The 22,477-nt window shown below is 54.9% G+C and overlaps 1 protein-coding gene across 3 annotated transcripts in view; it reads left to right on the top strand.

Annotated features, from left to right (window-relative positions):
* Nucleotides 1–22,477, top strand: part of EPHB2 (EPH receptor B2) — a 181,032-nt gene that overhangs the window by 60,097 nt on the left and 98,458 nt on the right. For all 3 annotated transcript variants that reach the window (XM_079776714.1, XM_079776713.1, XM_079776712.1), the window contains exons 2-3: nt 3,807–3,871; nt 7,124–7,808. In XM_079776714.1, coding sequence (XP_079632840.1) covers nt 3,807–3,871; nt 7,124–7,808 — 750 coding nt within the window. The remainder of the gene's footprint in view (nt 1–3,806; nt 3,872–7,123; nt 7,809–22,477) is intronic.

The following is a 22,477-nucleotide window of genomic DNA, read 5'->3' as shown; positions in this document are numbered from 1 at the left end:
ACAAACCAGGCTACTGCTCACCTTACCTTTCCCACTCAGCCTTTCCTGACTTCTTCTTTTTTTTTTTTAATCCTCACCTGGGGATATGCTTTTATTGAATTTTAGAGAGAGCGGAAGGGAGAGAGAGAGAGAAACATCGATTGGTCGCCTCCCATATGCGCCCCAACCAGGGATCAAACCCACAACCTAGGTATGTGCCCTGAGCCCTGACTGGGAATTGAACCTGCAATCTTTGGTGTATGGATTGATACTGCAATCAACTGAGCTACCCTGCCAGGGCCTGACTTCCTCTTAACTCAGTCTTCAAGCCTCCATTCAGTCACTTCCTCCAGGAAGCTGTCCCTAAACGGTTCATTTTCCTCCTCGCTTTCCACACCCGGTTCCTATAACCCACAGTGCACTGGGCACATCCACATTGCAGTCTTTGTCACATCGTGCGGTGATTAATTAGAAACATCGCTAGCTGAGGCACAAAGAAGTGGGGGAGACTTCGTCAGGATCGCACAGGGACCTGCCTCCGACCCGGTAAACTTCTAGACAGTTTGAGGGTCTGGGGGATTTAGAGGGAGGAGAGTGGGGCCATGCATGCAGCTTGCCTTGCCTGAGGGATTGGCATTGTCACCGTGGGGATGGGGATAAGGTTGGGGACATTTCCAGCACCCCAGAGACAGTTTGGGAAGTGAAATGATGTTAGGTGGTTTACTAGTCCAGGCATTTTTAATTGTAATAATCTTGTGTTTACTTTCCTTCTTATGGCAAGTGATGTTGACTTTCCCCTTCTAATAATGACGACTTTTTCCTCTTTCAAATGCATTTAAGAAAAAAAGTCAACTGGAAGAAAAACAGTAACTAAATAAATACAGGTTGTAGGTGGAAATGGCTGAAGTCATGATTGTTGTCCTGCTGGAGCAGAACACTAGCATGTGTTCAGATCCTACAGTTTTGGGGGTGGGGGATGGGGGGTTTCCTACGTAATAGAGGAAGACCTACTGTGTGCTAGGCCCTGTGCTGGGGACCCCAGCACCAGAACCTTAGCACCCACCATTAGAAGAACCTGGCAAACAGGGGTGGTTCCAATTCAGGATACCTGCAAGTGCTGGGACAGAGATATGGGGTGGGGCGGATCCAGGAGGACTTCCCAGAGGAGGTTCCCTGAGGTGAGACTTCAGGGATGAGGAGAATTAGAGTGGGCAAAGAAGGTATGGCGGGCGAGAAGATCGGAGGAAATGGTAGGTGTGAGGTGTGAGGTCCTGGGGTGAGAGAGTGCACGACCCAGTCTGTGCCGCTGGAGCGTAGCTCATGGATGGATGGATGTGTGGCCTTGGGTGAGCCCTGAGCCTTTGGAAGCCTCCGTTTTTCCATCTGTGAAATGGGACAGAATCAACACTCCCTTGGCATGGTAGTGAGAATGTGGGTGAGGGCCGCCGGCTCCTCAAATTTCTTCAGACATGAGTTGTCTCCCTTTGTAGATTTTTGGGACCAGGGAGGGGATTTTTGGGGGGAAAGGAAAGAAGTGCTGCTGGTGAAAATGGGGCTTGGCTTCCCGAACCCGCCCAGGTTCCTGGGGCCAGGACTCTTGATTCCATCCCCTGGGGACCTGAGTTTGACTTCTGTGCTTGGTTTGAGAGGAGCAAGGGGAGCTCACGACGTCCCAGGAAAGCAGCCTCAGACAGACCGGGGAGGGCTCCCCGGAGGCTGTGCCCATCAGCGAGAGGCTGATGTTTGTCAGATGTTGGCAAGCACAGTCTCGGGGGAGGGGGGGGGGGGCGGGAGGGCGGGGAGAGGCTAGTCTAAGCTGGAGCCTTTTATACTCACCTTTACTTTCAGGGGCCACCTAATGAGCCCCCACGAAATGGTGTGTGTGCAGGCACTAGGTCACCCAAAAAGCACCACACTCCATCTACGAAGCAGTAGCTGCCTCTCGCTGAGGACCTGCTTTGTGCTGGCCTCCAAGCTAATGCACTCCCCTTGGCATTCAGTCCTCCTGTCCACACTCAGGAGGTGTCATGCTGTTCTCCAGGTGAGGAAACCGAGGCTTAGGAAGGGCACAGGCCCAAGGTTACCAAGCAAGTAGGTGGCAGAGCGGGTTCATTAGGATTGAAGTCTCCACCTCCCATCCCCTTTTTTCAGAGGGTGGAGGGACGTGTCAACATTGAAAAGCAAAAGGCCCAGCGAAGTCGGGGGGTGGGGGGGGGGAGCTCACTCATGACCCTCCTGCCACAGCCCCAAGGGGAGCAGCTTTCACAGAGATGGGCTTCCAGGCAAAGCCCAGAACTGGGGTGGTGAGAAGGGAGAACAGGAGGTACCCGCCTTTCGCATCCTCGCGGGCGGGGGGGGGGGGGGATCTGTGAACTTCCCACTCCCTCTTAGTCCATTCCTCTCCGTGAACCGGGCCGCCCTTGACTTCCAGTCCTTCAGAGATCCTCCCCAGGCTGGTCCAGATGTGGGAGGCAGAGGGGGTAGTGGGCGCCCCGGCCGGAGCTCCCTGGGAGTCCAGGGGTTGAGCGCCAGCTTTTAGTGTATGGCTTTGGTAAGTCATTGGCCCTCCCTGGGCCCGAGTTTCCACCGGTACGTACGATGAGGATGTCAGTCCACAGTCCCTCCTCTGGGCTGTGGAATCTTCTAGGGCTTGGCCTCCGGGTCAGCCCAGGAATGCAGCCAAGGGGCGGGGCCCCCTGCTGGGCGGGCGTGCACCCCAACCCCTTTCTCATCCCCAGCAGTCTCTCCTCTCCCCTGTTTGACACAGCTCCTAGCAGCTGCGCCTCGGGCCCAGGCAGGGAGCCCGGCCTGGCGCGTCCCTGGCTGAGGCCGACAAGAGAAAACAGGTTAAAAGTTCAGCCCTTGTTCTCTCCAGGAAGAAAAATCTGTAGCATTCGGAGTGTGAAAAGGAACCCTTTTTTTCAGCTCCAAAGCAGCACAATAGAACGTACCTCCAATTTGCCATCAAAAGACGCCCTTGGCACTGGACCCCACCGTCCCTGGCACCCCCGCCCCCCGCCCCCATCACCAGCCCCCAGTGCAAGGGGACACAGTGACCAGAAACACAGCCACTGGTGGTCATGGGGACACTGCTGCATCCTCACTGTCAGTTGGCTGCTCTGACTGGGGTCACCTCTGGCTAAATGCTTCCTCCGTTTCCCTCCCTCCATCCCCAGTGTCCCAGCCCCAGTTCAAGACCTGGTCACTCCCATTTCGACCTTCCGAGCAGCCTGGACACGGAGCACCCTGTCCCCACTCTCCTCCCTCCAAATCCCCCAGACCCTCAAACGAAGTGTCTAGAAGTTCACCAGGTAGGAGGCAGGTCCCTGTGTGATCCTTACGAAGTCTCCCTGCCCCCTTCTTTGTGCCTCAGTTGCCCTGTGTATAAAACGAGGTGGTTGGGCTGCACCAGGGATAGGATCTGAAGAGGCGGGTGTTCGTTTCCTGGTGCTCTGTGGTGAGACGCATCGTGCAGCCGCGGTGCGTGGGGATGGATTGGTGATGTCTGCCTCGGGCACCTAGGGGAGCGTGGCCGCTAACATGCCTCTCCCCACCTCGCTGAGCTAGGCGGCGTGAAAGATCCAGCTGTGACTTTCTAGGTCTCTCCACCGACGCCCTCACAGCTGACTGTCTTCCTACCTCATTTCCTGTCAGGCTGCGATCTGTTCCGCGGTAGGGTCTTCCTGTTCATGGTTTTCTCCTCGGGGCACCAGCACAGGGCCTGGTGCAGAATGGTCATCAGGGTGTGTTTGTTGAATGAATGCCTGAAAGGGGCCAATGTAAATCTGTTCAGTGCCTTGGGTGGTGACGCCTCGCTCTCCCCACAGAAACGCTGATGGATTCAACCACAGCGACGGCGGAGCTCGGCTGGATCGTGCATCCTCCATCAGGGGTGAGTCCGTGGTCCCCAAACCCTGCCTGGTCCCCCAGGACACCTTGGGTTTTGCTGCAGGGCCTGGATGCCCCCCTCACATTCCAGCCCCTTTCCCTCCTTCAGAGCCCAGGGCCAAGCCTCGCATTGCCCCACCCACCGGGACCTCTGCCATGGGTGGAGCCCCCGTTACCATGACAACATACTGGATGCCTGAAACTGTCCCATGGAATCCTCAGGGTGAAGCTCAGAAGTAGGTGCTTGCACTGCCCCCTTTTACAGATGAGGAGAGTGACCTGTCATTACGTCAGCACCCAGTGTAGGTCAGATACTGTGTCCAGCACCTTTTCACACACCTTCTCCACTCCACAGGGAAGGAGCCACCTCCACTTGACAGGTGAGGAAACCGAGGCTCAGAGAGTCGTAGCCACTTGACAAGGGCCCTGCGGCTAGTAAGGGGCAGGGCTCAGGTTTATAGCGAATCTTCTGGGCGCCCTTTCTGGGTCCCTATAACACAAGGCTCCCCCTCCCTGAGCTCTTCACACCTTGCATTTGGTGGTCTGAGCCCATGTAGTCTGCGGGCTCCCCAGGGGCAAGATCAGGCACGATTTCAGATTCCTCTTTCTCCCCGCACCAACCAGCCTAGCACTTGCATGCAGGCTGTGGGGTAATTCTCTCCCAACTCTGCCACTCGCCACTGGCTGATTGGGGGCCAGTGCTGTAGCCTCTCTGAACTTAGGTTTCCTCATCTCTAACACAGGGATAAGAATGCCTTCCTCCCAGGACTCTTGTGAGCTTTTCCTGCAGAGCAGCTAGCACAGGGCTTGGCATGGAGTGGGCTCCCGATAGCGAGGAGCTAGAATAAATATCCCCATCGTCATTGTCACCGTCATCGGTCTCAGCACCGTTCCCTCCTCATCCCTCTGGTCTCTGGGGACGGTTCTGGGCTCCCACAGCCCATCCCTTCCCTTCCCCCCACCCCAGCTTCTGTGCTGGGACTCAGCTGCTGCCCATGGAGCCGCATATCCCATCCCTGCCTCCCCCCCCCCCCGCCCCCCCCCCCCCAAGGCCTGCGCTCTCAATAGGCAGGGCCCCGGGTCAGGCTCCTTTCTGTGGCTCTTTCTTGTCACCAGTGTTCCATCTGCGAGAGTGGCAGGGCCCACGGCCCCACCCTGCCGGTAATGAGGCCAGGCTGGGCTGCAGGGCCCCCGGACGCAATTATTTGGGGTGTTTAGGCTGCAGGGCCTCCGCATGTTAATTAGAGAGAGGGGAGAAAGGCAGAGCGCTCTAATTAAGTGCTCTAATTAAGTTCTGAAGAAGAGCAGTGGTTGTAACAAGGGGCTGACTTTGTCACATGGTGCCACCAAAAAGGGAAGAAAAAAAAATTTAAACACAATGCAAGGAGCTTCAGAGCCGCCACTGAAGTAGAGGCTGGGCCAGCAGGCTTCAGCTCGGCCTTCCCCACACACACTCGCCCTGCACTGCATCGTCCCTCCCCAGCACCGTCCCTGCCCAGGCCAGCTGCTACCGCTCGCCCTGTGCAGACCTGGCCTGGAGCATCACAGGGACCCAGACAAAGGACACCCATTGAATGCGACAGTTCTCCCACCCCCATCGTAGTCCTATTTGGCATTTGGGGAAATAGAGGCCCAGAGAGGGAAAGTGACTTGCCCAAGGCCACACATCAAGTCAGCAGAGCTGGGACAAAACCCGGGGGCACTGTCGGGTCCTCGTGTTTCGAGGCAGCATGGGCAAGCCAGTGAATGGGTCTGGGTCTGGGTGACCTGGGTCAAGGGACCTCACTACTCTGGTCTCTACTCCCTCATCTGTAAAATGGGGATGACCACACGCACCACGTGTAAGAAACATGACAAAGGAACGAAACCCTATCAGCTCCCAGCTCCTGGGTGGGTGAGGGTATTCTGCTTGTGGGGTTCTTTGGGGGTTACCCTTTTGGGTCTATGCCAGGTAAAGCCAGCCCACCCCCAAGGGGACACAAGAGAAGGAGGGGAACAGTAGCTACCCTCAGCACGCTCTCAGGTCCATGGAGAGACCAGCCCAAGAGGGCTGAGGGTGCCCAGCCCTTGCCCAGGCAGGTGGTCCCCCGTGAATGCAAACACTGCAGCCAGACGGAGAGCCTGCTGCAGGAGGTTCCGGAAGGATGGAGAGAAGATGAGAGGGTGCGCGAGGAGGCCACAAACGTGTGCGCCAAGGCTCAGCAGTGCCAGGGGGTTGGCCTTTGAGGGTCTGTGAGGAGAGAGGATGGGTCCCAGCAGTGCCAGGGGCTTGGCCTTTGGGGGTCTGTGAGGAGAGAGGATGGGTCCCGTGCCCGCCCAGTTCCACCTCTCCATGGCCCAACTCCGCCCCTCCAGCAGGGAGGCCTGGGAGCGCTGCGCTGGCTGTGAGAGCCCAGGCCTGGCCCAGAGAGGATGCTGAGGCACCTGCCCAGGCAGCACGGGTGGGAGGTCTCCCTCCAGGCACCGTCTGAGCCTCTTCTGGACCCAGAACAGGGTAGGGTCCTGTCTTCCCAGTCACAGGGGTAAGGGCTCCTCTTCCATCGGACGGGGAGCCCCCAAGGGCACAGACTGTGTCTCCCTGGTCAGGCAGGGAATTTCCAACGGGCAGAATTGTCTCCCCATCAGACTGGTAGCTCCCCAAGCACACAGCTCTGTTCGTTCTCAGTGAATCCCTGGGTCACCTCTACCATATAGACTAGGCACTAGGGCAGTGATGGCGAACCTATGACACACGTGTCAGCACTGACACGCGTAGCCATTTCTGATGACACGTGGCCGCATGCCGAGGATGAAACATTTCCTGCTCCTGAGGATGAAACATTTGCAAAATAATGTTTTTTTCCTCAAAGTGACACACTACCCGAGTTATGCTCAGTTTTTGGCGAAGTTTGACACACCGAGCTCAAAAGGTTGCCCATCACTGCACTAGGGGATACCAAGAGCAGAGTATGTGCCCTGCCCATCAGCGAGCCATGTCTCCCTCATGGACTGGAGAATTCCTAAGGCCAAGGCCATGCCTCCCCCTCAGTTAGGGAGTTCTGTGATGGGAGGGGTCCTGTCTCCATCATCAAAGTGGAAGATCCCTAAGGTAGAGTCTGTGCCTCCCCCATCAGACTAGGAGGCCCCTGATTCTAGGAGTCCTTCTATCCCCCTTCAGACTGGAGGGTTCCCTAAGGTGGGGGGCGTGTCTTTTCTCTTTGGGTGCTCCTTGGGCTCAGCCCCTCCCGCCCCCACCTGACGAGCATTTCGCCCGCAGTGGGAAGAGGTGAGCGGCTACGATGAGAACATGAACACGATCCGCACCTACCAGGTATGCAATGTGTTTGAATCGAGCCAGAACAACTGGCTACGGACCAAGTTCATCCGGCGCCGCGGCGCCCACCGCATCCACGTGGAGATGAAGTTCTCGGTGCGGGACTGCAGCAGCATCCCCAGTGTGCCCGGCTCCTGCAAGGAGACCTTCAACCTCTATTACTACGAGGCCGACTTTGACTCGGCCACCAAGACCTTCCCCAACTGGATGGAGAATCCATGGGTGAAGGTGGACACCATCGCGGCCGACGAGAGCTTCTCGCAGGTGGACCTGGGTGGCCGCGTCATGAAGATCAACACCGAGGTGAGGAGCTTCGGGCCCGTGTCCCGCAGCGGCTTCTACCTGGCCTTCCAGGACTATGGCGGCTGCATGTCCCTCATCGCGGTGCGTGTCTTCTACCGCAAGTGCCCCCGCGTCATCCAGAACGGCGCCGTCTTCCAGGAGACGCTGTCAGGGGCCGAGAGCACCTCGCTGGTGGCCGCCCGGGGCAGCTGCATCGCCAATGCCGAGGAGGTGGACGTGCCCATCAAACTCTACTGTAACGGGGACGGCGAGTGGCTGGTGCCCATCGGGCGCTGCATGTGCAAAGCGGGCTTCGAGGCCGTGGAGAACGGCACCGTCTGCCGAGGTAAGGGCCGCGGCGGGACAGGCGCCCCTGCAAATGCGTGGAGTGGGCACCGGGCCTGGCAGCTGGAAGTCAGGCTGGCCAGGGCAGCGACCTGGAGCTGACCGGGAGGCACTCTGGCTAGGCTTTCCCAATCTACATCCGTGGTTTGGCTTCTCAGAGGCATTTGAACAGCATTTTTTTAAAATATATTTTTAGATTTCAGAGAGGAGAGAGGGAGAGAGAGCTAGTAACATCAGTTATAAGAGAGAATCATTGATCGTCTGCCTCCTGCATGCCGCACACTGGGTATTGAGCCTGCAACCTGGGCATGTGCCCTGACTGGGAATCAAACCATGACCTCTGGGTTCATAGGTTGATGCCCAACCACTGAGCCACGCCGACGGGGCTAAACGGCATTTCTTGATGGTGGTACTTGTAGGTACTACGGGGGGTTCGGGTGGGAGGAAGTGTTGCAAGATGATTTTAGTCGCATGAGGATGTTTCTCATTTTAATAATTATGCGGATCTTATCTGATGCTAAGTGGTGCTCTATTTCTTCATGTACAGAAATGATATAGTTTCCTTCTTAAGAAAATGTATAGGTCATCTCATTTAAAAGTCAACATTTATTGAGCTTCTTTTGTATCAGTCAGCATAGGCCAGGCCATGCTGAAATGACAAAACAATAGAAGTTTACTTCTCACTCACCATCCCATGCCCATCGGGGTTCAGCTTGGGATTCCTCCCTCTGGGAACCAACCAGACAGAGGAGCCTCCGTTTGGGGTGTCACGATCACCAGGGCAGAAGGAGCGAGTGGGGCAAATTGTAGCCTGGTTCACAGGCTTCAGCCCGACATGACCCCCGCATCACTCCGTGCCCTCCAGCCACAATGCAAGTCACGTGGTTCCTTCCAATATAAAGCGATGGGGACGTACAGTCCCACTGTGGACCAGGCCTCCTGATCACCACTTATACTGTGTGCTGGCCACCTGACACGTCTAACTCATTTAATCCTCGTAAGAACCCTGTGAGGGAAAGTGCCTTTTTATTTTAAGAAATTGAGGCAGAGAGCCTTACTCTCATATACACTGAGTGGCCAGATTATTATGATCTCTGATCACATAATAATCTGGCCACTCAGTGTATATCCTATATCAGTGGTCGGCAAACTGCGGCTCGCGAGCCACATGCGGCTCGCGAGCTGCGGTTTGCCGCTCTGTTGACTAATGAGTTTGCCGGCCATTGGACTAGACTAAATGTTACCATGTAGTTGGAAGCTGTGAGGATTAGGCAATTGGCATATTGTGTGCAAAGAGGTTAAGGGTAGTATATGATAGTGGTCGGCAAACTCATTAGTCAACAGAGTGGCAAACTGCGGCTCGCGAGCCGTGGTTTGCCGACCACTGTCCATTTATAATAAAAGGCTAATATGCAAATTGTCCCCTCGACCAGGAGTTCAACCAGCAGGCAGGCTAGCCAACTGCCCATGTCCCCTCCCCCTGGCCAGGCTGACCGGACCCCACCCATGCACGAATTCATGCACCGGGCCTTTAATACACACACACACACATACACTGAGTGTCCAGATTTTGCTTTCAGAGATCATAATAATCTGGCCACTCAGTGTAGAGAGTGGAGGAGCCAGGAGTCTTACACCCAGGTAGTGGGATTCCAAACTCCCCTTCCAAGCAGATCTGGGTGTCTGTACTCTGAGTGTCTATATGCCGCTTAAGTTAATTTAAGGGGAAACATTAACTAAACAATAGTGCAGGTGGTGTTTGACTATGGCACAGTTTACAGCCTTCCTAGGTTGTAATCATAGGACGTTTGTGAGAGGTCCTGCATGGTGGTGGTAAGAAGGCTGTGAAAGTGGACAGACTTGGGTTCAAAGCCCAACAACCCTAGCAGTTATGAGCTGTTTGTCCTGGGCCGAATGTGAAACCCTCTTTCCTGTGGGGCTTGTGAGGATACAACAACTTAAGACCTATAAAGCATTTATTATGGCTGCTAGTACACAGTCAGAGCTTAATAAATGCTAACTAACAGAGATGATGTATACAAAGCCCAGCCTTCAGCAAACCTTCCTTGCACCTGCTCTGTGTCGGACCTTGTGCTCAGCATCAGGTACACAGAGAAGAACCTGGTGCAGGTACTCTGCCACGTGAGCTGTGATGGTGCTGGTGCTGGTATAGGAGATTTGAAGTCTATTTGTGCCTTGTCCTCTTGACTCCCCATTGGAATCGGACCCTGGGGTGCTCCAAATGCCAGACTAAGAGTTTGGACCCTCTTCCAGGGGCCCTGAAGAGCCAGTGGAAGTAAGTTTAGCCTGGGGTGGCTGCAATGATTTTTACCTCCATAAAATGCGGCCACCTCCACCATCTCCATAGTCCCTCCACTCCCGCCTTCTGGGCATTTTAAAGGTCCCTGGGAGGATGAATGGAGGTACCAGAGACAGGAACAGTGGCCTGAGAGGAAGCTGTTGCAGCGAAGGCATCCACAGTGCTGGAAAGAGGAGCCGAGGCGTCCAGAGATGTTTGACAGTGAATTGGATGAGATGCAGACACAGGCAGGAAAGGGAGGAGGGAGAGGAATCAAAGGGAGCAGGGAATTCCAGCTTGCAGGGAGGTGATGGTCCTGGAACAGACGTGGGGAAGTTGGGAGAAAGGCCAGTTTCTTGGGGGAAGATAACAGATCTGGGTGTCTGTACCTGAATGTGAAATTGTGCAGCCTTAGGAGATGGCAGGACCTGGTGGGATAGAATCAGTCACACGTTGCTTGTTGTTTATTCACTCACCAAACCTTCCTTGCACCTGCTCTGTGTCAGACCTTGTGCTAAGCATCAGGTAAGACAGAGGAGAATCTGGCTGGGCCCTGTCCTCCAGGAGCTCACAATGGAGACAGACTATCTCTATATATAAAAGCCTAAGCAACCGGCCGACCAGCCGACCGGCCGATAGCTATGACATGCACTGACCACCAGGGGGCACGCACTCAATGCAGGAGCGGAAACCACAGGCATGGAAACATGGAACAGACTGATGAATCTCAGAGGGAAGAGGGGAGGAGGGAGGGCGGGAAAAGATTAACCAAAGATCTTATATGCATACTAGAGGATTCATGCACTGGTGGGGTCCCTCGGCCTGGCCTGCGGGGATTGGGCCAAAACCCCCTCTCCAACATCCCCCGAGGGGTCCCAGATTGCGAGAGGGTGCAGGCCAGGCCTAGGGAACCCCACCAGTGCACAAATCTGTGCACTGGGCCTCTGGTAAGTGAATAAGGGAGGCAGTGCATTAGACTTGCTTTAATAGGAACTGCTCAGGCTGTGATGGGCATAAAAAATGAGGGAAGGCTTCACAGAGGCGGTGACACTGACACTGGGAATCTTGGGAGAGAGAGATGCTGCCTGGGTGGCCCAGACCTTCTGGAGGGTGGATCTGCAGGACAAAAGACCTGGGGATGTGAATCAGCATGGCCCATTAGGGGGACAAGTAAACTGTTTGCTGTGGCTGAGGCTAAGGACTTCAGGAAGGGTGTAGGAAAAACTCACTGGAAGGATGCCTGGAGGGGAGGTGTACTAGTTATCTATTGCTGCATAACAAGTTACCCCCCCCCCCCAAATTTAGCAACTTAAAACAATAAATATTTACTATCTCACAGTTTCTAAAGGTCAGGAATCCAATTGTGACTTAGTTGGGGGCATGTGGCTCAGTTGCTCCTGAGGTTGCAATCAGGCTGTGGGCTTGGGGCTGCAGGTTTGTCTGAAGGCTGGACTGGGGAGGGGTCGGCTTCCATTTCACTCACGTGGTTGTTTGTCAGCTTCAGTTCGTCACCACATAGTCCTTGCACATGTGCCGTGGCTTACCCCAGCACGCGGGCTCCAAGAGAGTCTGAGAGGGTACCTAGGAGAGAAGCCACAGTCTTTTCATACACCTCATCTTAAAAGTGACATTACTTCTGCCATAGTCACTTCATTAGGAGCGAGTCACCAAATTCAGCTCACACTTCAGGGGACTGAATTACACTGGGTGTGAATGCCAGGAGGTGGGGTCATTGGGGGCCATCATAGAGGTTGCCCGTCACAGGCAGCTTCTCTGAATCCGGACTTCTTGCAAGTAGTGAGGATTCAAGGTAATGCTGGGCCAGGGAGTGCGCCCAGACCTGGCTCCTTCCTACTCCGTGCTTCCTCCTGGACCTACAGCCCGCCCAAGGCCCAGGCCCAGCCAGCCTCTGGGTGTGAGCAGAGGCCAGTCAGGGTGTGATTAATGAGCTCAGGGATCCAGAAGGACACCAGCTGCTGTGGTGGCCTGTGCTGCAGCCACCCAGATGTGGGGCCGCTCCCACCCAAGTCCCGCAGGCACGGGCCCCGCCGGCCCGGGATGTGCAGGAATGGTGATTACAGCTCCCATCGGAGATGTTGGCAAAGTGCTTTCTCATCCTCTGGCTTAGGGATTCTCAGCCTTTGCTATGCCTCCGAATTCATTAGGAAGTTTGTTAAAACGCACATTCCTGGGTCTGGCGCAAACCTCTCCCCCAGGTCTGGTTCCGTGGCTCTGAGGTGGGGCCAAGAATCAGCATTTTAAAACAAGCAGCTCTGATGCTTCTGAGACAGGTCCATTAGCTCGGACACACGATGTGATAACGCATCTTGGCCAGATGATGACCACAGTCGCAGTCCCCCACCACCACCCCAGGGAGCGTCCACCCTGAGGGATGAGAGGGGACATTAGCCGAATCTCTGTGGGGGAGGGGGTGGTGATTTAATGTTTAATATTGAAGCATAATTTGATGGGGAAAATCCATTTAATACTGAAACATAATTCGATAGGAAAAATCCATTGCTTTGTTAATACGAATTAGAGAAAATAAGGCTGGAGAAAGTCTTACTGGAGAAAGGGGCATCGGAGTCCTTGTGGGGAGGGGCCAGAGGTAGGCATTGGTGGCTGGTGAAGGGTGGGAGGTCCCAGTGGACGGAGTGGTTTACAGAACTAATTGAGTCAATCGGCCCAGCGTCCTCGGTGCCTACTGTGTGCAGGGCACAATGAGAAGGAGTGGGGCCTGGAGAAGCCAATCACCATTCAACAAGCATGTACTGTGTACCCTCTGTGTACCGTTTAGCCCTCTAACAGGTACTTACTGAGTGCCTCCCAGGAGCTAGGCACATGCCCATGCTGCGAAATACAGATGTGAACAAGACCCAGACATTCGTTGCCCGCCCAGAATTTTCAAGCTGAGTGGGCAAAAAAGGGAAGATGGTGAGGGAAAGAGTTAATGAACAAATTGAATACAGACTGTAATGCGTGAAAGGGAGGAAAAAATAGGGTGCAACAATAGAGATCGAGAGGAAGATCCGCTTCCGTCAGGTGACTCGGGAAGACTTCTTGGAAGCCGTGCCATTTGAGCTGACATGGGGCACCTGGGAAAGCTGGGGTTTGGCCTCAAGTGACTGCTGGACGAGCAGAGGACCCAGACACATGGGGAACAGGGCAGAGCACGATCCTCCCAGAAATGAGCTCCATCCAGGCAAAGTGCTTTGAGAACATGAGGAAGAAGGCATCTTCTGGTGGGGGAATCTAAGGTGGCTTCAAGGAGGAGGTGGTATTTGAATTGGGCCTTGAAGAGTGAGGAGGAGTTGGATGGGTGAAAGGAGAATTTAACTTCTCCTTTAAAGGATGGATAAAGGCCCTGAGGTGTGGCAAGAGAGGGCATGTGTGGTGGGTGTTGTGTGACTTACTGGGTGCAGGGGCTAGGGCACAACTTTCCCCGATTCACCCGTCTATTCACTGTTTATTGAGTGTTCAACCTGGGCCTGCCCTGGGCCTACAGCTGCCGGGGAGGGGATTCCTGGGACTTCCTTCAAAAGAACTCTGTCCCCTTCCCCTGCTCAGTCCCCGGCCTCCTCAGGAGCACAGTCCCCGAAGGGGCTTGCCACCAGCAGTTCTGCCAGGGGTGGCAGGAGGGTGGCCCTGGAGTGCCTTCTCTCAGCAGGTGTTCCCACCCAAGCCTGATTTCCTAACTCTTTCCAGATATTTATGGGTTTGATTGTGAATGTGTCCCTGCCTCAGTTTCTCCAAGTTTGTCTTCGTATCCTTATATCCCGTGGCCTCTCCTTTCCTACCTGCGCCCCTACTTGCCACTGTTGGGGGCCCTGCCTCCTCTCTCCCAACGGCAGCCCCGCATCTATAATGAGCTAGAGGCAGTTCCACCGTGAGCATGATGGCTGTGATACCATGGGGCGTAATGGGGTTTTTAGTAGTTTGGACTGGGAGGGGGGCATTGAGCCAGTAGAGGGGGGTGGCAGGGGTGGGGGAAGGTGCACACACATGTTGATCTTCTGGCTCCAGCTCAGACTTCCCAGCTCCCAGCTGCTGGGCTTCTCCCAGCCTCTCCGTCTCCTCCTCCCTGCCCTGCTTGGCAGCCCCCAGCCTTACCCTCTCCCCTACCCACGGCCTCTCCTTGACCTGGGCCTTGCGAACCTGGTTTCAAAGCCCCCAGCTCTGCCGCTGGCTAGCTGTGTGACCTTGGGCACGCACGGACCCTCCTGCAGCCTTGGTTTTCTCATCTGTGGAACAGGATAAGCAGAAGGGCTGCGGTGCAGAGTAAATGAGAAAATACCTAGAAAAGTGTTATAAAAATAAGAATGAGGACCTTGATCAACATTGTCTTTTGCCTGTAAATGTTTCTTTTTCCCTGATGAGCTTTTCATTTTGAGGAAAAAATAACTTTCCCTTATCACAACTCGGGTTATTTGTAGAATCTTTAGAAATTACCGATCACCAAAAAGGAGAAAATTTAAATCCCATTAAATTAAAGTCTGATAAAACCACTGGTATAGGACCTTCTAGGTGTATTTATGTGCGTTTATACATATTGGCCTTTTTGTAAGAGGAAAAATGGATTCCTGCTAAAAATACACAAGGATTTTCAACGTATTAATATTTTATGGACATTTTTCATGTCCTGTTAGAGCTACAGTATCATTTGGGGAGGCTCTTAGAATTCCACAGTATAGTGCACCCTAACTCGCCAGTCCTCTCTGATCGACATGAACCTCGCTTGCAGTTTTTTCCATCTTAACGATCTGGGATGGTTAGCTGGTCCGGACGCCCTTGTCCCTCTGTCTTTTTGCACTGCTGCTGGTATGTGTGTAGGATGTGTCTCCGGGTGTGGAATTGGGGGGTCAAAGGATACGTACTCTGGACACACATTGCCAGATTAGCTGCAGAACCCTGGGCTGCATCCCCCTCTTCCAGCGGGCCTGTCCCCTGCTGGCTCACCAGCAAGGGAAAGTATGCCTCTGGCTTTATTTTCTCGTTTTCTCCCAGAATCCTATGCTTCCTCAGCCAAGGCAGGGAGGGACCAGGGGTCCTCTCTGGGGCCCTCAGGGCAGCCTCCTTCCCACCCTGTTCTCAGCCTCAGCCCTTCCCACCTAGAGGCTGGACCGGTGGCCCAGATGTGTCAGGCGAGTCTGCGGGGGTGGGGTGGGGTGCGGCCAGCCTCGGTGTGAGGAGGAGGGAGCCCGCCAGCTGGCAGAGCCTGCATGGGCTGGGGAAAGGGTGTGAAGGGTGGAATGCTGAGTGGGAGGAGAGGCCTAGACCCACCCCCACCCCCCAGAAAGTTCTGCTGCTTGTCTTCCAGGGCAGTGGGGAGAGGCCCAGCTGGGGAAGGAGGAGGGGTGATGACGCTCCCTCCAGACCCCCAGGCTCGGGCCAGGGCTGAGACCACACAGGCTAGCCTTTGGGGAAGGAGATTGTACGGGGGGGGACCCTGGCCAGTGCACTCAGCTATTTAGGTCTTTGCTCTTAAAAATTGGAAGTACCCCTCTCCTTTCCCCTTTCCTAGATTCTCTCAAAGAATCTGTTCTTGTTCACAGTTATCCATCCATCTGTCCATCCATTGGTCCTCCTGTCTGTCCACCCAGCCAGCAGACACTCACTGAGCAGCAGCTTCTGACTTTTTGCTCCTGGAGTGGTTGGTGGTGGCTTCCTAGAGGACCAGGAAACTAACACGCATTGAGTGCCCGTCCTGTGCCAGGCGCTGTGCCGGGGAATCGGGTCCTTGGAAAGAGCAGTCGTGGCCTCTGCCCTGAAGGACCACCTGGTCTAGAGATGTTGACGGATGTTGACAGGGAAGGTGGACAAAGGCACCCAGCCCATCCAGGGGAGTGCCAGCCGGGACCTCAGTGGCCACTTGTAGGCTCCCAGGAAAAGGGGCTGTTCAGGTGGAAGCTGAGTGAGAAGCGGGAGTTAGGCAGGAGAGGAGGAGGTGCAAAGGCCCCGAGGCAGCGAGAGCGGGTGCTCCTGGGAAGGGTGGAAGGGTTACTTCAGCCCTCTCGCTTCTTGGAGTCAGCTAACTGAGGGCTCTGAATGCCAAGACCCGGGGTGATTCTTCCTCTCTGGTCTTCATATTCCCCCAGGAGTCTCCGTGGCTCTAGATCCTCATCACAGCGCCTTCATTTTTCACTCAAACAACACTCCCAGGCGTCTACTGTGCACCCCCGGTCCCTGGGCCAGATGTGGGAGCTGCAGAGATGAGGAAATCCCTTCTTGCCTTCATGGAGCTCCCGTCTGGGGTGGGAGAGACAGCTGTATCCATGACCTTGGGCCCTTAGGAGGGAGGTGAGAGAGAGCCGGGACTTCTGGAGGAGGAGCCATTTCCCCAGGGCTTTTGGAGGATGGGAGAAACTGAGAGAGGAATTAGTTCAGAAAAAAGATGGTCACAAATGAAACAGATTTTTAAAAAGTATTTTCATTGATTTTTAGAGAGAGAGGAAGGGAGAGGTAGACAGAGAGAGAAACATCAATGTGAGAGAGAATCATTGATTGGCTGCCTCCTGCATGCCCCTTACCCAGGGATCAAGCCTGCAACCTGGGCATGTGCCCTAACCGGCAGTCGAACCCACAACCTTTTAGTGTACAGGACGACACCCACCAACTGAGCCATACTGGCTAGGGCAAAACTGATTTTCTTTTTTTAATATATTTTATTGATTTTTTACAGAGAGGAAGGGAGAGGAATAGAAAGATAGAAACATCGATGAGAGAGAAACATCGATCAGCTGCCTCCTGCACACCCCCTACTAGGGATGTGCCCGCAACCAAGGTACATGCCCTTGACCGGAATCGAACCTGGGACCCTTCCGTCCGCAGGGCAACGCTCTATCCACTGAGCCAAACTGGTTAGGGCAAAAACTGATTTTCTTAAACCCTGGCCTTTTGCTGACCCCCAGACGAAACAGCCATCCGGGGGCAGGGGTGGAGGAGACGTGTTCTGGGCGGAGGCAGAAGAGTGGGGGGCCACCAGGGCTCTAGTTCCATGCTGTCAAAGGGCCGAGGGAGGCGGAGGCTGAAAGGAAGCCTGAGAGGCTTGGGGAGGGCCAGGGCTGGGGGCGACAGGGACCTCCTGTGTGCCCAACCCCGTGTTATAGGCTGTGCTCCGTGATCTCCCTGAGCATTCCGCTGATATGACTGCTGCGTTTCACAGATGACCAGACTGAGGTCCAGAGAGGGTCAGCAAGCTGTCCAAAGCCACACAGCCCGTAAGCAGCAGAGGCAGAATGTGCACCTGGCTTCCTCCAGCTTGCTGGGACAGCTGACTAACCAGGAGTGGGCCGGAGCCTGAGTGGACTCTGCCCTGCCCGCCGCCTGGATTACCGAGGCGCCCCTGGGAGGGTGGACAGGAAGAGTCTGACAGATAACCAGCGAGGGGCTTGCCAGCGGGGCTGTGAGACTTCAAAGGAAGGGGGGCCACCCAGTGGGGCAACCACAAGGGTGTTCTGGGAGAGAAGAGAGGCCTGTGGCTGAGCCTGGCAGGATGGATTGCTTTCATATCAGGGGGTGTTAGGCAGGATGGGGAGGGTCCCAGAGCAAAGTCCCTCCTTGTGCTCAGGGGACACAGGCCTCCAGGAAGGAGATCCACCCATCCCTGGCTAACCTCTGGCCAGAGAGAAGAGTCCCCACCCCCACACAGCATTTACCGAACGCTCAGCTCCTGCTCCCTTTTGCACAGTAACCTTGTCAGGTTAGGAGACGGACGAGGGAACATGGTGACACCCCTCGGAGGTGTCTGAGGCAGGTGTGTGCTCTCACGCCCGCACTTCTGATTTCTTCTGCTCCGTGGAGGGGTCGGAAAGGCTTTGTGGCAGGAACTCAGTACTCGTGGACCAGACGGCTTCTCACTCAGGGTCTCAATGGCTCTCGGTCACCCTCGGGGTTAGGGACCATCACTCCCGTTTTATAAAAGAGGAAGGCGAAGCTCAGAGAGGGTAAGCAGCTTGTCCCAGGTGACACAGGAAGGGGTGGGATTTGAACTCGGGCCCTCTGACTTTGCAGCCCCTGCACTGTCCTCTCGGCCCCAGACTGGCCTCAGACCCCGAGCACGGCAGGTCGAGGGTCGCAGGTTGACTCCGGAGCCCTCTGGCAGGACTGTAAGCAGCTGGGGACGCTCCCCTCCCTCCAGCTGCTGCCTTTTCATCTGGCTGGGCCTCGGATCTGGCGGAGAGGCCCGTTTAATGAGGAAGTTTATGCATTTAACAGTTTAAGCCTTTCTAAGCCCGTGATACAACAGGATTTGGGAGCCGTTAACAATTCTGTGTGGTTAAGAGATTTTCATTGCTCTGCGGCAGCTGGCTCAGTCCCCACAGGCCCCACTCCGGGCTCCACCCACCCTGCTGGGGCACCCCCTTCCTGGGGCCCTTTGTCTGCAGCCCCCATCCTGCTGCTTCTCTCCATTCCCCCTACTCAAGCCTCCAGGTATGAACTTTAACCTCAGAGGAGAAACTGAGGCCCAGAGAGGGAAAGGGAGTTGCCCATGGCCACACAGCCAGGAAGAGGATTGTACTGAGACCTGCCTGGCACAGCCTGAGTTCCCCCACCCACACTGCCGTCCTTGGGGAGGAGGGAGGGAGGACACTGTATTGTTAATTCTTCGCTGGCAGAATTCACAAAGCCCCTCTGAAACCAACCTCTGACCCCTGCTTTGGGGCAGGGAAGGGCGGGGTGACTTCCCGGGTTCATTCACCTTGTCAGCTACAGAGCTGACATCAGACCCCGCGCCTCCTGAAGCCCTAATGAGAATTCTGCACGTTACATATACCATACTGTTTTTGTTTTGCTTTCATAGCTCGGGGTGGAAATGCCATTTGTAATTATAATGTCTTACATATGTACAGTATTTATTTACTTACACCCTGCCTTGTTCCAGAAAAGCTCAGGGGCTGCATTTGTATAGCTTTGGGCTCACCCTGTGAGATACTTTGATCTGGAGGCTACCCACACAAGCACAGATTGTTATCGACATTTTAGAGACAAGGAAAGCGAAGCTGAGAGAGGACCTGACTTCCCAGGGCCCCGTGGACGTGAGCGCAGAGCCGGGACCGAAACCCGGTGCTCCGGCCTCCGAGGCCTGGGCTCTCTGTGGGGCCCCTGGTCATCTCTGGGATGACCGCTCTCCCCACTTTGCCTCCACCTCCGCAGGGACGAAACTCGGCGTCCCCTTGAGTCTCCATCCTGGGTGGGAAGGGATGGGCTGCCCCAGGAAGGAGGAGCTCACAGCAGAGAGTGCATGGTTTGTGTGAAGAGGAGTGGTGTGTGGGTGGGTTTGGCGGGATGGGAACCAGCCCCTGACAACCATACAGATGAAGTGGCTGGGGGAGGGGGCGGGCTGGGGGAGGGGGCGGGCAGGGGTCCCCCTGAGGAGTGAGCTGGCCTTGGGACCCCACCCTGTTTGGTATCTCAGGCCCTTTGCTCTTTCTCCAGGCCTTCCCAATCTCTCCACGGAGCCCCGTGGAGGTGGGATGACTGGTGTTTTTGTTTTTGTTTTAATATTTTATTAATTTTTTACAGAGAGGAAGGGAGAGGGAGAGAGAGAAACATCGATCAGCTGCCTCCTGCACGCCCCCTACTGGGGATGTGCCCGCAACCAAGGTACATGCCCTTGACCGGGATCGAACCTGGGACCTTTCAGTCCGAAGGCCGATGCTCTATCCACTGAGCCAAACTGGTTAGGGCTAGATGACTGGTGTTTTAATCACGGGGGTTTGTTTCCTGGTCATGGCAACCCAACCAACCCGTAGGCCAAAGTGAGAGCCATTATCACTCCTATTTCACTGGCTCCCAAACATAGCACGTGAGTTTAGTCTCTTATCCTCTCTGTACTCCCGACCCCACATTCCCAGCAAAGGGGCCTGAGGCTGCTGATCACCAGCGTCACAGTTATGGAAACTGAGGCCCAAAGGCGATAGATGAAGTGGCTTATCTAGGGACCTAGCCCTCGGTCAGGGTCCTACCCAAACCCCCTGCCTCTTCCTCTGGACGTCAGTTGTGAATAGCAGAGACAGCCAGGGAGGAAGGGACAGGTGGGTTGAGTGCTCACTGGGCACCTGGTTTTATGCCCTAGACTTGGTGTATGATAGTTTCCTGAATCTTTACAATCCCCAGAAGTTGGTTATGGCTATTATTCTCATGTTATAAAAGAGAAAGTAGAGGCTCAGAGAGGTTAAGTAACCAGCCCAAGATCACACAGCTAAGGGATGCTGGAGCCAGAAATGAAAGCCCAAACCTGCCCTCTTCCCTCTGGAATATTTGTGCAGTGTTTCATTGTTAGTGAAAAATGTTTTCAGCCCAGTTGAAGTAGCTCAGTTGATTGAGCATAGTCCCATGCAACAAGAGGTCACTGGTTCGATTCTGGTCAGGGCACATCCCGGGTTGCTGGCTTGATCCTCAGTAGGGAGTGTGCAGGAAGCAGCCAATCGCTGTTTCTCTCTCTCCCTCTCCTTTCCTCTCTCTCTAAAATCAATAAAAACATATTTTTAAAAAATGTGTTTTTCACAATCCTTATCTCACTCCTCAACAACCTAGGACATACCTGGAGTATTCTCCCCATTCTTCAGATGTGGAAGTTAAGGCTCAGCGAGATGACGTGAGCTGCTCCAGGCTCACCACTAGGAGGTCAGAGCTGGGATTAGAACTGGGTCGCTAGGTTGGTTTGATTCTGACGCCCAGGCCCTGACCCCTCCTGGCCCCCTGGCTGCTGGTTCCTATCCCAAGATTTCTTAAATCATTCCTCACAGGCCTCTGCCCATCACTCCACTAAAACTGCTTATAATCAAGGCCACCAGGGATGGCCCCGTCACCAACCCACTGGTCACTTCCCAGGCATCTGACAAAGTGACAACTGCCTCTGCTGGGACAGCACTCTCCCTGGGGTCCCTGCTGCCTCTCAGGGTGCCCTGCAGCCTCTCGGGGTTCCTGCTCATCTCCCTCTTCTCCACCTCGGAGGGCCCGGGGCTGAGTCCTGGGCCTCCTCTCTCTCTCTCTGGATAGTTCGGTGCAGGCCCATGGCTTCACGTGCCCACTCTGGGCTTATCTCCAGACCAGACCTCTTCTCTGAAGTCCAGACTCACATAAACCGCCTCCTGCTGGACATGTCTGCCCTGCTTCCCTGCGGCCCCTCTAAAACTAGTCAGATCACGCCCCTCCTGTGCACAGAATCTCCTGGGGCCCCTCAGTTTACATGGAGCAAAAGCCAAGGTCCCCAAATGGCCCAAAAGGCCCTACATAACCCGTCCCTCCCCCCCCCTCTCCCTGACCCATCCCTTCCATCTCCGCCTCACACCCTCCCCTCCAGACACACTAGCCTCCTTGGCGGTTGCCTGGAATGTTCTTTCCAGATATCCACATTGATTGCTCTCTCACCCTTCCCAAATATCACTTTGATACCAAGGTCCCCATTGCCCTATTTTTTTTTTAAGTACACATGCATGCACACACATGTGTGAACACACAAGCATGCCCAGACACATGTGTAAGTACATATGCATGCGTACAACCTGTCCCCTTCCCTGCCTTATTGCTCTCCGTTGCCCTTATTCCCATCGGTCTGTGTGCTCAAGTGTATGGTCCTTTACTGCCTGGCTTCCCAGCTGGAACGAGGGTTCCATGAGGGCAGATGTTTCTGACTCTTGTCCACCACTATTTCCGGTTCCTAGGGTACAGCTCAGCTCACAGAGGGTGCTTGATATGTCCCTGTTGCAGAGCCCCGCTCACCCCAGTCTCAGACTGTACCCTCCCAACCCTGGTGTAGGCAATAGTAACAAAGGCCCTTGGTGAGGCTGGGGTTCTCCCTGCTGCCCCTGGTGGGCTCCAGAGGGACCCACGGGCCAGGATGCACAGCAGGTCTGTGTGTGGCTGGGACAGATGTTTCTAGGCGTAGAAAGAGGGTCCTTATTGTTGATCCCCAGTGTCTCCTGGAAGATCTCAAATCCTCCTTGGAGCTGGGGCTCAGAAAGCATCTTTCAGTCTTACCCATGTTTTACCAAACGTAGTTTCAGCCCCGGCTCCCTTGCCTGCGATGGCCTGACCGTGTTTGCCCTCCCTGCACAGTGGTCTAAGCCAGTGTTCGGCAAACTCATTAGTCCACAGAGCCAAATATCAATAGTACAACGATTGACATTTCTTTTGAGAGCCAAATTTTTTAAACTTACTTCTTCTAACGCCACTTCTTCAAAATAGACTCGCCCAGGCCGTGGTATTTTGTGGAAGAGCCACACTCAAGGGGCCAAAGAGCCGCATGTGGCTCGTGAGCCGCAGTTTGCCGACCACGGGTCTAGGCCATTTCTCTCCTCAGGAGCCTGTGGGAGCCCCCTGGGTGCCCGGGTGTGTGCAGAGCTGGAGGAGAGGGAAGGAGACAGCCC

Source organism: Cnephaeus nilssonii, assembly GCF_951640355.1.
Source record: "Cnephaeus nilssonii genome assembly, chromosome: 7".
In the NCBI taxonomy this organism is placed as follows: Eukaryota; Metazoa; Chordata; class Mammalia; order Chiroptera; family Vespertilionidae; genus Cnephaeus; species Cnephaeus nilssonii.
This window is presented reverse-complemented; position numbering and strand designations above follow the sequence as displayed.